The 13,714-nt window shown below is 33.5% G+C and overlaps 1 protein-coding gene across 2 annotated transcripts in view; it reads left to right on the top strand.

The window, feature by feature from the left end:
• LOC136032047 (citron Rho-interacting kinase-like) overlaps nucleotides 1–13,714 on the top strand; it is a 139,544-nt gene that overhangs the window by 76,025 nt on the left and 49,805 nt on the right. For both annotated transcript variants that reach the window (XM_065712149.1, XM_065712150.1), the window contains exons 14-18: nucleotides 2,285–2,394; nucleotides 4,803–5,022; nucleotides 7,357–7,565; nucleotides 10,344–10,485; nucleotides 13,120–13,276. In XM_065712149.1, coding sequence (XP_065568221.1) covers nucleotides 2,285–2,394; nucleotides 4,803–5,022; nucleotides 7,357–7,565; nucleotides 10,344–10,485; nucleotides 13,120–13,276 — 838 coding nt within the window. The remainder of the gene's footprint in view (nucleotides 1–2,284; nucleotides 2,395–4,802; nucleotides 5,023–7,356; nucleotides 7,566–10,343; nucleotides 10,486–13,119; nucleotides 13,277–13,714) is intronic.

The following is a 13,714-nucleotide window of genomic DNA, read 5'->3' as shown; positions in this document are numbered from 1 at the left end:
GATTTATAGGGAATTCAATCGGAACTAGGAATCAGAAAATTGGGATTTTCCTACAATCAGAATCGAAATTTTTGTGTGTTTTCAAAATGATTCTTTGGTTAACTATTGTTTCCATTTATTGCGCAAATATAACCAATAATTTGGACTCTCATTGTTCTGTCAGAATAAAGATAATTTATTTTTTATAACATATTTAATCAGTCTATATTATCTAAGTTTAGAGTTGAAAAGTTGTCTGTCATTTTGTCAGTTGTCTGTGTCAGAGTGGAAGACCAAATTCATAATTTCTTTTATAGCGAAACAAAAAATTTATAGGACAACGGGTTTAATGTTATATTGATGACTTCACAGTCTAATTTAGATATTACTGGTTCGAAGCCGAAATATTCGGACCTTATTATTTACTAGTTAAAAAGATTTTTTTTTTCTAATGTCTTATTAAAATACTAAACCCGCTTACGAATAGAACGAATTTATTTGATTAAACCCTTGTTCTTTAATTCTTCTAAAATTATGTACCCTCTTCCATTGGTACTCTAGGCCCCTCTAATGTTAACCCCAGAGGCTTAAAATTTGGCCACTGTGAGTTCTATCTTACTTTATAATTGAATCCCAGGCAGTATCAATAAAGTTGTTTCTTGAATATATTTTCTTAAAGGTTTTCTCATGTTTATTTTTTCACTTCTTGAGTTTTTTTTTGTATCTAGTTGCTGGTACTTAGTTTTTTGATGGTTTTTGTATTTCCGTCTTAACTGCTTTAAAAAAAACTGATATTTTAAAATAAGCATGTAATTACTAAAATGGATAAAAATAAAAAACACGAAATCGTACCCAAATTTGATGAAAAAAAAAAATGTAAAGTGAAGGTAACTAGGTTCTTTTCTCATAACAAATTTCTTTTTGTTTAGGTAGAACTCAGAAGAATAAGCAACGGTTAATTGAAAAAAGCCTCTATTCTTGCCATTAAGTGTAGATAAACATGTATTGATAATATAGGACATGATAATAACTTTGGCTAAGATCGGAATCGGGAATCATATCACAATAATGGTGTAGATGTAGAATCAGTATTGGATTCAGAAACAATTTTGGCCTCGTCCTTTTACTATTAATAGATTTAAGGGGGTTTTTCCAGTAATAAGTTACATGTAAATTACTCTTAAAGTAGTCCCTTGAGAGGAATGACCTCATCCTGTTGAAAAAAGCTGTTGGATGCAATCTGATTTTTTATTATCTTATCATCGTCATTTTTGTTTTCGAAATAATAAAGGCACTAGACAAGCAGGAGATAGGGAGCATCCCCCATCCCTCTCCAGCGTGAGCTTTTATTAGTAAATATACGAAAGAGTTGGGAAGCTATTATCGAATGTATGAAAAGAAATACCGTAGAATTATAAAAACTAGATGGGTTGGGTACTACATATGCCCTATTATTAATTTGAATAATTATGCCATCAGGTGTTATCAAATCCTTTGCATAACTATGGAATACCTGTTTGATACGCATGCTTTCCGTCGGCAACTCACTTGTTTATCTTTCTAGATTTGCTTTTTATTTATTCCCCTTTTTATTTTATCGAAGGAATCCCTAGAGGTGGTGTAATATTGCTTATTTGCTTGGAAACTCAAATAAATGTAAAACCTTTCGTTTAGTTTGACTTTTTGCATAAAAGCATTAATTTCAAAGGGAAGGACTATATCCGTTTTATTATAATGAGGTTAGTTAGCTCCTACCGCAGTTGCATAACTCAAATCAGCCTCTTAATCTAGTGCGTTCAGGTCCTCAATTAGTATAAATCATCAATAAAGATTGTCTTTTTCTCTGTTATTTGATCGAAAAATCAACTCGGATACAATTTTTAACGGTAACTATCCACTAAAGAGATTTACTGCCTATCAAATACCAGGGGAGGGTTTGAATTATAAAAAAGCACTAAGTCTTTTTTTTCGGACCTTCAAGCTTATAATCAACTACTAAATATATTCTGGATCTGTCAGTCTTCTCAGATCTGTGAGTACTATAAAAATCCTGTCATTATCTTTAAAGAAAGGATTGTACTCTAATCACCTATGAAATACATCCCATTGTTAGGCATATTTATAACTATTTAACGTAACTCAAAAGACAGCAAACTCAAATTTGATATAAGAAGGTCTTGTAAGAAGAGAAAAAATCCCTTATTTACATGTTTTACTCCCCTAAGTAGGATTTGTGACCCACAGTTCTGAAAACTAGTGATAAAACACAAACCAGCTGGGTAATATCTTATTGCTTTTTTTCTAGCACAGAGAAAATCTTAAGGTTGCTGCACTAGAATTAGATGCTGAGAATGAGGATCAGTATAAAACAATTGGCTCTCTTAAAGAAGAAATAAAAGAATTAATCGATAGGAGGTAATATTTATTTAATTTTTTTTGCGATTATTAAGGAGAGTATGTACTTGTGTCTTTTGATTTACCTGTGATGATTTGAGAAATCTTGAAAAATCGACTTTTTATTTGGTCGAGGGAAGAACACAACAACCGCAAATATTAGCTTTGGCTCGGTGGGAAACTACATTGTAAATACATTTTAATTAAATATTTAGTTATTATTGTGGTTAGTTAGATTTGTTTAAGTTACGCATACGTATTTAATATAATGCGGTCTGGGCGGGCCCCCTTCCGTAATTCTTTGTTGTAGTTTTCTTGTTGACAAAGTATTATATTTTCATCATATTTGTTTTATTTCATTAACTAAACTTCATTAACCATTATTTACAACAACCACAAAAGGGTCTTATAAATCTTATTCATCTGGGAATCTGGTAATAAGTGTTCAAAATGGTGAATCCCAAATATACTTCGCATGCTTATAGAAAAGAGATCTATTACCCCCTCTCGTGTTTATCTTTAAAAATAATCGAAATATAGCGAAAGTGGTAGCACATGGGACTCAACACAAGAAATAATGCACAAACAATAATGTGTTGCGTATAAACGAGCGCGAACAATGACTATGGTTAGAACTGTTTTGCTAGATATTAAAGCACCATATGTCTTACGTGCCTTCTCGGCAAAATTTGTGATTAGACCATTTAGAGTTGACTTCATAGTATGGCTGGTAGAGTCCAAGGTAAATCAGCGATTTGAAAGAAGAAATCTCTTGATCATCAAACGAAGGATAATTATTTATTACTCTCTTAACAAGCAATTAGAAAACTTGTACTAACATGAAACGGTAAATCGATTTTTAACATATTCGACACTTAAAATATTAAAATTTTCATCAATGGGAAGCATCGAGCAGCTTAATTTTAGCGCTTTATCACTATAATTAAATAGCGAACCATCAAGTCCGCGATAAATGCAGCTAGCGACCGTATGCGAATATGTCTTGTAAAGTGGAGGAGAGGTAATGTCACGTTGCCTAATGACTTTTTGCACAGGAATACCACTATTAGAAATAACAAAACCACCGTCAGTAGCTACTTTAATTCTAGCCTGCAGCTTTCTATAAATATTTCTGAAACGTATAACACTCGAACGATCAAGACCTTAACCCTGAACTGAAAATGGCAAATACGAATGTATACCACAGTCAAATGCCTGACGCACATCACGACTACCGAAAATTAAGGTCGGTCTCCCTAAGCTCCCTCGATTCAGGTAAAAGATTTGGGATAGGACTGTGTATATATCTCGATTCAGGTAAAAGATTTGGGATAGGACTGTGTATATATTTCCTGCGCAAACCTTTGTTGGATCTGAACTGCAAATCCAAGAAACAATGTCAAACAGTCACTTAGATAATAACTATTTTGTCCATCAGTTTACTAGGACAAAAGACACAGTAATCAGTTTACTAGGATACAATACCGGTATAGAAGTCAGGAACAAGATCTGAATAAAAAATTATCTAATATTTAATGTTTAGGTGCATTAACACACTACTGCGTCTATACTTTATGTGTATGCTGCATAAACCATTGAAACCACTGGAATGCTTTTTCTTAAGATGCAAAACTGCGGAGCTTATTTTAGCCACTGAGACTTTAAAATTAATAGCATGAGAAATAGAAAGATTTGTATCCAACTTGTTCATATAAAAGTTGTGGGTTTTTGCTCCTGTCATCAGACGTCACACGAATCACTTATTGCCAATAAGAATTGTTTTAACCTTTTCTTGCTTACTCGAATATGTAATGCTATTACAACCGTCATCGCCTTGCTCTGGTACACTTTTGGGAAATCTTCAAGATATTTTAAAAGAAAGCCATATGAAGCTCGTTTTACACATGTGTCAAATTCATTTTGTGCCCCCCCCCCCATGAGACAGAAATACCACCGTATCAAAGAAATTTCGTATTGTGGGCCCTTTCCCAGGTATTAAAAGACTACTTGCTAGATTTAACGCTGATGTAATCAGTACTAGTTACTTCGGGACTAGTGGATTCTATTGGGTTCTGTCGAGGTTAATTTTTTATTTTTTTTATTTATTTATTTTGACGCACAATGAACCAATAATCATAACTCAAAGATAATATTTACAATTGGTCGTGGTTGAACCTCTTTCGACCAAGTTATGAGGTTACATTTTTCTTCTGTTCTTGTTGTTCAAACACATTGTTTTAATTTTGTTTAAGTAGGTTGATAAGGATTACTATTAGATTTCGTATCCCATCTGCAATGTTTATTTCAGCGTGACAACATGTTTTCTTCCAAAACCTCCCAGTAAAACAACATTTATGTGCAACTTTCTTGTTGTGTTTCAATCTGTCTAGGTTTTTAAATCCGTTTACATTATTTGTTTTCTCCTTTAGCTCTCAACATACAGAAGATATGAATAAATTGAAAGAGGAATTACGAAAAGCTCGTGTTTCTATCAATGAAGAGAAGTCTCTGAGAATATTCCATGAAAAGAAGATTAAAGAGCTCGAATATAATCTAACTTCAACGGAAAAGGACTCCGAGGCAGAGATTATTTGTTTAAAAACGAGCAACCAAGAGTTGAGGCAAACGGTTAATCGACTCAGTTCTGAAGTAGGATTTTTATTTTTCCTTTCCCCCTTTTAGATGTCCAATAAATCGGGACTGGAGAGTAATATGCTTTTGCATGATCAAACAATGCCCCTAAATTCATTACTTGTTTTGATTTAGAATTGAATGAATTTATTTTTCGAATATGCTCCCCCTCCCCCAAAATAGACTATTGTATACCTGCATGGCTGGAACCCAGATTATTCGAAGAGCGGTCGGCAGATACTCTTTCTGTAATTAAATTACATAGGCCCAGATCGGAATCCAACAATTTTAATATGATGATTCAGCACAAAGGACTACCTCCTTTCAAGAATGTCTGAATTATTTTTTTTTGTATCTATTGACATACTCTGAAGGTTTTTGGTTGATTCAAAATTATTTGCGTTTGAGTATTTTCCGGCAAGTCATGAATATATTAATCTGATGATATTTCAGTGTCGAAATACTGCATTCATCGTAATGTACCAACCATCTGATAAAAAGATGTTGAGAATTTGTAGTGTTTTCTCATGTGCATGAGTAAGATTTGATGCTCTCAAGTACGTCAATTTACGATTTTGAATATATTCAGTTTGGGTTAAGGCCAATAGTAATGCATTTGAAAAGTTCTATTGGCCCTATGACAGAATAGTTCCAAAGTTGTAGTTTTAGATCTATAACTTTATCAAATATTTTTAGGTACGTCAATATCTCAGAAATTTTGACTTTCCAAACCTTCCAAGATCTCTACAATAATTTCAGCTTATCTTTATTAGGCAATCTTGTAAGCGCCAGACTACAAAAGTTTATAGCTGGATTTAATGTAAGAGAAAAATCCAACCTCGATAAAGGGATAAAATGGGTTAAAATGAAAGTAACAATTTCTTTTTTGAAAGTTTTCTTCTATTTTGTCTGTTTTAGTAAGCCATCTCTAGAGAATAACTCGTCATTCCAAGACGGTGGAAATCTATTATTTTCTTTCTGTTTTGCTCTGTATAATTTCTGTTTTGAGAACATACTAAATTTTGGGGTCTAGCGTACACTGCTCAGATGCTTGGTATTATTTTTGGGCAGAGTCAAAAGTTTTGTTTTAGGTGAACTCCCTTTAATTCCCGGTAAGATCACTTCAATTCCACATTTAACCTTTTTAACAACTCTGCTACCTCCATCATATCAATGCTTGATTACGGATGTCTCCCTGGTGAGCCCTGAAACATAATATGTGGTCATTCACTTTTTTTTTGTACATGTCACTTGTATTTTTGTGAAGTGGAATGATCTCATGAATTGGATATTTTATTGCTTTGTACGATATCTGCACTCATTAATCCCATGCTGGTCATTCCTATGATGTAGGTGTACTGTTGACTATTGGCTGTTTTGCGATCCAGTATTTAATGATTTAAATTTGGCTTAATTTTATTGTTATTAGCAAAGATCATATTAAGGTAATATAAAAGCAGTAATGTCATATGCACACGTTTATTTACGGATTAAATTGGGGTTTTCGATAGGATGTTTTGAAGCCATATTAAATGCTTGAACCTCAGAAACTTCAGTATATCGCTAAAAAACTAACGATTAAAATGTGTTGTTATGGCTGTAATGTATTTACTTGTTCCGCCAGTTCTGTTACTTATCATCCCTTTTTAGTGCAAATGGATGTACTGAAGAATTTATGAAAATGTTGTGGACTCTTCTGAAATATTGTAGTGCTTTAACATGTCTTTGCAATTTCGTAATATTAAAAAAGATTGGTTGTTAATCTATTATAGAAAATTCCCCATGAAAACTAGTTTCATTATTAATTCAAGTAAATATACAAGTTCTAGTACTAACGAAAACTGAAAACCGGACAGTGCTTCTGATAATAAACAGGGGCAGATAAATGAGAAAATAATGACTCTTGCTATTCTCGATAATTCCTATTTGTAGTTTTCTATTGTATATTAGCATTGTGCTAAATCAAAGGCCACATCTAAGATTAACTTTAAACTTGCTAAAATAGTTTTTCCCCAGAATGAATATGAAAATTGTTAAAACAAAATCTGCTTGGTGAAAAATCTGGGGGTAAAAATCTGCATTTTAGAGGTACTTTAGCACCTTGGTCATGGATAATCTTTTCCATTTATTTTAAAATACACACCTCTGTGGGGCATGTGGAGGAAGATCTCCTTCAGGACTATTAGGAGTCCTTATATGTCTCTCTTTTTGAGAAATATTTATTTGTAGATAAATATATAGCTCTTATGTTAAAAAGAAGTGGGATACTTTCAGTTCAACGACATGCTTTGTGATATTATTTATATCAGTGGCAAGTATTATCCATAAGACAATACAATGTTCTCTATACAGAATGACCAGTTGAAGATGACCGTGCTTGAGAGATCGAACGATATTGACGACTTAAACCAAGATCTTGACGCCAACCTGAAAGATACCGTGAGGATCAAGGAAGAGCTATCCAAGGTATACACCAAATTGAACGCCCTTCAAGAGCAGAATTCAGAATATAAGGAATCTTTGGAGCTAGCTATCAGAAAGGGGGAAGAATATAAAGAAAAGTAAGTTTAAGTGTTTATAATGTCTGGTATTAAAACAAAATTTCAAGACGATAAGATTAAAACACGTTGTTTATTGCCATTGCTGGAGTTACTTATAGACGAAGAAGTATATAATGCGCCCTAGAATAGAGGCTCAAAGACTCGAGCCCAGGGAATGAGAAAGGGGGAAAACATGATAAAACTGTTTTTTTTTAATATTCAAATTTCACCTTGAGGTTTATATGATCAGTCCTTGAAGGAGATAATTTTCCAAATTCTTCCCTCCCCCTCTGTATGTACAGTTGTGTACCCTAGCCGTTTTGAACGAATTTGTCGCACTTGCATAGCAGTGCATTGATTTTAAGTGAGGATGTATTTTGAGCTGAGGAGAAGGGGCCGAAATTGAAAAGAAAGCAGGATTTTGATATTTGAGCTACATGCCTGGAGTTCCTCTTCTCCTGCTCTAATATGCAAGTAGTAGTAAGTTTCAGGGCTAAAATATGTCCGAAGTTATCAGATAAGAAATTATTGTTCTATCACATTTTTTGCTGAATTATATTTGAGTTAAAATTGAGCCATAAAAAGTTTGAAATTAAGACAAAAAGTCAGATCAATTTCCATAATACTTTTCAGGCTAAATTTGCCTTTTGTGCAATGTTGTTTCATATATACAAAATTATGTAGGCTGTGCCATCTCACATTTTCAAGTTGCCTACTTCGCCTCCTGAAGTGGGGCTACCTAGGGGCGTAAGAGGATTGATAGCTTTCATTACATTCAACTTTGTCTGGAAGGTTTTTTTCGTTATTGTACTCTTATTTGTAGAATTTAGCCTTTTGAAGCTTTCGAGTATGATTCTACATCATAAAGGCGATTCTTTTCGAAGTAAGAATTCGAAATCTCTACCCACAAAGATTTGCGTATGCTCATTTACGTTCTCGCTTCATAGTTGCATCCAGAAAAGTTTACAAAAAGGATGCTTAATGTCCTGAGATGCATGGAGGGGGGAGATGGAAAGGGAACGATTCATTTCAAGTCTTGAAGTAATTCAGAATGTTTTCATTAAGTCCGAATCAATAAGGTTGGTTATTCTCGAAATCCAACTGATTATCGGCTGATTTCCGTAACTTTTTATGATTTCTTTGATCATTTTTGGCTAAGTTGCCAATTTGGCTGAACCATTGCTCTTAGTCAGTATTAATTGAAAAAAAAAACTTTCCAAAACAGAATTTTCCGAAGAAACGTTAAAACCTTTGAAAGCAGAAGTAAAGTCATACGATAATTAAAACTCAGACAAACAGGAATTACCCGTCACAGAAGTAGGGTTACCGCCCCACAGGCCTTATCAAGGCCAGGGTATGCTTTGCACTTAATGGAAATAATTTTTATTTCAAGCAACGTGTTTTTTATTTGTCACGCCATCAGTAAAAACTTAAAAAAAAAAAAATAGTAATATGTAATGGCTAATCAAGATTTGTTAATAAAGAGCTGCTTCCCTCCCTTCCTCCCTCTCAATCGCTGCGGCTCGAATCTCGTTTCTCTTGTATTGTATCAGATTAACGACACTTCTTGACTACTAAGGTCCCTCCGTCGGCCCTGCAGTGCATTCCTGCAGCATGATTCGACCTCTGGGTCCCGTATTACCAAGCTAATGTCAAACCCACTGCGCCACCACAGGAGATCTTGTTTCTCTTCATTGAAAACGAAATGAATTTTGAACAGTGTGGCTTTTATTTGTCAAAATGTTTCTGAAAAGTTAATCATAATAATCAAAGACTATTGGTAAGAAATAACGAAATTAGGCTAATTGTTAATGTACAATGATGTCCATTCCCAGAAGTCTCAGTAGTTATGATTTTCAATTATTTGATTTTATTATTTCAGTTTAAATATTCAGTTTTATACTGATAAACGAGAGAATGCTTACAACATATTTTGTTTCCAGTAAAGCGCAAAGGATATTCTGGTCTTTTGAAGGTTAAGGGTTGAGTACTTATACTGCTGGTAGTGGTAATTCCTGTTTTGACAGAAATTCAAATTCATGTCCATATATAACGAACTTATTTCTGCAGCATTTTTTATTTTCAATCGAGGGGGATATTACGGAGTATCTCGGAGTCTAGTAATTGATCCAAGCTTTTCAAAAAAAGGGAAAAAATCTTTACCAGTTTCAGGTCCAATAAAGTCTTCTACAGTATAGTTGCAGTTTGCATATGTTTTCATGTGTCCTATCAGTTTGTTTTGTAAGTAGTAGTAATAGTAGTAGAACAATTTTATTGAAAATAATCATTTTTATATAATAGCACAACAAAAGCGGAGCTTGCGAGGATGTGCTAAAAAAAAAAAGAAAAAAAAGTGTGGAGCATGAGACCATTTACCGAAACCAGTATAAAAATAAACAACGAAACGCTACAATATAAAACCCCATATTTTAAGTACAAATATGATATTAAAGATATTATGTGCATATGCATATGGATTTATTTTTCCAATTGCAAGATTTGCATAGTTCTAATACCAGACAAATGTCTATAATCAGAGGTATTGTACTGAGATATCTAGGTTTGCTCTGATTGTTCAAAGCTGATATTCTTATAACGGTTCACTACCAAATTTATTTCTGTACTTTTGCTTAAAAAGAATGTTAAGCTTTATTTGATTTGATATTATCTCCTAATTTTGGGGTTTTCAAGGCTGAAGTACTGTCAACTTCCTTTTCACAATATAGTTAGTGTGAAACTGAATGTTATTTGCTATATTATATTTATACAAATAGAATGAGCAATTTATTTTAATTACAGGTGCAATGAGCTCCAGTTAGATATACAAGATCAAATTCAATATAATAAAGAAAGAGAAGTAAGGGACGAAGCCATAATGGGTCAGCATGTTAAGCTGATTGACTTTTTGAAATCTCAATTAGAGCAACCCAAGAAAAAATCAGTAAGTCTCATTAAAAATTTCTTTCAGTTTTGGCAAAGCTGTTTCTTGGTTTTCTATTTATTTTTTTTTCATTGAATCGGCGTGTAAGGATACCCCTTGGAGGTCATTAAAGTGACTGTAAATCCTAGGATATTCTAAAAACCATTTACAAACCGGCACTTGACGAACTCCTAGCTTGAAAAGACTCACCAAAATAAAGAAGAATTAAATACTGGTTCTCTTTGTTGGCTAATGTTTGGTTCACGGTAGAAAACTACTTCTTCTGAAAGCCAGGACTTCGAAGTCTAAGTAAGAGTTCTTTCGACTTGAAAGGGGTTGTGAGGTTAAGTCAGAATTCCGGTTCTTGCCAGTCACAATTAACCAAGGTGAAGTGAATGTTGGGGTTAGTGAGTGACCATATTAACTATGTTCTTATGCTTCCATAAATGGATTATTTAACGAAATAATTGTCTCTGTTTCCTGGGAGCTTGATATTCTACAAATGAGAGATAAGATAAGATAATATTTATTTGCAAAAGACTATCACAAGCTCTATAGAGCCGAATTCGCTTTATATGTCAAGTAAAAGCTAAAAAAAAAAAAAACAAAAAAAAAAACAAAAAAAAAAACAAAAAAAAAAAAAACAGTACATTAAGTCAAACACTTAAAATTAAAAGGAAATAAAAAAGCAAAATCATCACAGATAAAGGGCAAATCAGTAAACTTAACAATTAAATTACAAAAACATTGCAGTAAATAAAAAAAGAACAAAAACGGCAATAGAGGAAAAGGGGAATTTTGTAATTACATAATCACGAATTATTATTAAGGTGTTCCAGAATAAAGGGTATAAAACTTTTGCGAAACCTTTCTGTAACAGCATGGATCGGAGAGTAAGTTGGGATTGCTAAGGAGGCTGATCAGGGGAGTCGGCCTCGTGTTTGGCTCGTGTTTTGGACTTAGTCCAAATGACTCGTGTTTGGACTTAGTATTAATCTTTGTTGTCTGGAACGAACATATGAAAGCTTTGACGAAACAGTGAACCGAAAATATTTCCGCCATCGTGTTATTCTCTATGTATGGTAAAGGTTAGTAGACATCGACAAGATCTGTTTTGTAGTTCTATTTGATAGAAGAACATTTTTGTAAAAAATATATTTGGAAGACCAGATGTTTGGTTGGAGTTTATATCTTTAATTCCGTGGAATGGTTCAATTGAGCTTGTATTTCTGTACTTTTGAAGCTGGAAATCCTTTAGAACAATAGCATCGCTATGAAAACTGACTGATTCTTGTTCCGACAGGACAAATCCAGTAATTGGGTGTAACAATTCCGTGCCAAAACTGATCAGCATGTCGTTGGATCTCCATCCATCTTTAGACATTATACTAGTTTTTAGTTGACCTAAACTCTAAGAGGTATAACCTGTGAATCAGTATCTGTATTTTTGTAAATGTATTTTCCATCTCCAAATTGAAAAACTGAAATCCAGTCTTATTGACCAAAATATTAAAATATTCACCAAACATAATATTAATGTTTCATTGATTAAGACAGAGACATATTTTTATTATTTTATGGTTTTAGTTCTTATCGTTTTATTTCATTGTTTTAGTATATGTAATTATTTGGAGAATCTTGCAAAATCTTCAACGTTCCAAATGCGTGAAATGATAGGTCTGCATTGTTTCCTCTAATTAAAAGGTCTTTGGGTGCCCCTGGCTAAGAGTATCTATTTTTCTCCTCTAATATTTTCAACAAAACTATCCCCCCCCATCCAAATCCTTTTCTCCAGATTTTAAAAAGTGAAAGCACAGGAGATTTCATGGGAGGCTGAGAAAGCTTATGATTTTGAACAAGGTAAAAACTCAGTGAGTTTTGTCTATTTGCACTAAGATGTAGCTTAAGCGATATTGTTGGGCCAAAGTTGAAAGGGTTTATATTACATTTTTTTTTTTTAAATGGGTTGCATAGTGACAAAAATTTCTCTCGTGGACCTCTATCTTCTGATGCCAATTATGGGGGTAGGTTAACCTCAAAGATTAGGAGTGCACTATGGAAGAATGGAGAAGTACAGAAGAAAAATGATTTGGTACATTTTACTCAGAGGCTACATAGTATGGTTCTAAGTACTGAGTTAATTAAAGTTAAACCATTTTTTTTAGCCATGATATGTCAGTTGTCTCTTAAACCCTCGAGTGAAAATGGCCTCCATTTGAAGCTTGACAACCTCCCTTGCTGGGACAACCTCCCGTTAAATCATGAAAATAGTTCACGAGATAATTTTTGCTTTTTGTGTTCGTTACGATGAATACAGGTATAATGAAAGGTAGATATAAAAAAAGGTAGATATATCTTCAATATTATTTCGAGGAAGGCCCAAAGTCTTCAAAAGAAGCAAATTGTAAGGAATGCGGGAAAAATTAAAAATCGTACATTGAGATTCCTTAGGGATGGACTATAAACCCCACATTTATCCCTTTTTTGATTGATAGTGGTCTGTAATTAATGGTAACTAACGTGATATATAATTAGCTTTGGTAGAATAGCCCGATCGGGGAGATGATTCCAGTTGGATAACAACCGAAAGCTATTTTTAGCGTCTATTTTTTTTTTCTTATCCTTTCTTTATTTACTAATTGCTATTATCCGTAGGGTTTGATGGATAAGATTTTTGGCAGTAAAGATGGGTTGAAGAGTCCATATGCTCCCATCGCAAATAAAGAAATGGAATGCCTTCTCAAGAGAAAAGATCAAAGGATCAAAGAGCTTGAAGAAAAGTTGAATAAATTGAGCTCTCAATCGAATCTAGGTTTGTTTTTACTTTTTATTAGAAGTCATTACTCTGCTTAGCTTGAAAAGACAACTTAAGAAATCTTTGTTTAGAGGAGTAACATGCACAAATTGATAAAACGGTTGCTCGACTGCAAGACCGGTAAATATGTCATTGAGTCAGGGGAGTTGGTATTTTTAGCGTTATCTTTAATTAACACGTTTTTTCAGGAAAGAAACAGTTTCTTTGAATTTAAAAGTGGGACAGAAAAAAGGGCTAGCTGGAAAATTTCTATTAAAAACCATTAAGAATAATGTTTATCCAGACTAAGCAACTATTTTTACAGCTTAGGGTACTGTTTTTCTACTGTGTCTGAACTTAGATAACTTACCTGAAATTTTATGATGTCATCAACCATTGATATTTTATACTTTTTATTTTGTCGGTAATTTAGACGGTATCAAGAGTTGAATATTT

The sequence above is a fragment of the Artemia franciscana genome, chromosome 10 (assembly GCF_032884065.1).
Source record: "Artemia franciscana chromosome 10, ASM3288406v1, whole genome shotgun sequence".
NCBI classification, from domain to species: Eukaryota; Metazoa; Arthropoda; class Branchiopoda; order Anostraca; family Artemiidae; genus Artemia; species Artemia franciscana.
Note: the sequence above shows the minus strand (reverse complement) of the source record. Positions and strands in the feature narration are given on the sequence as shown.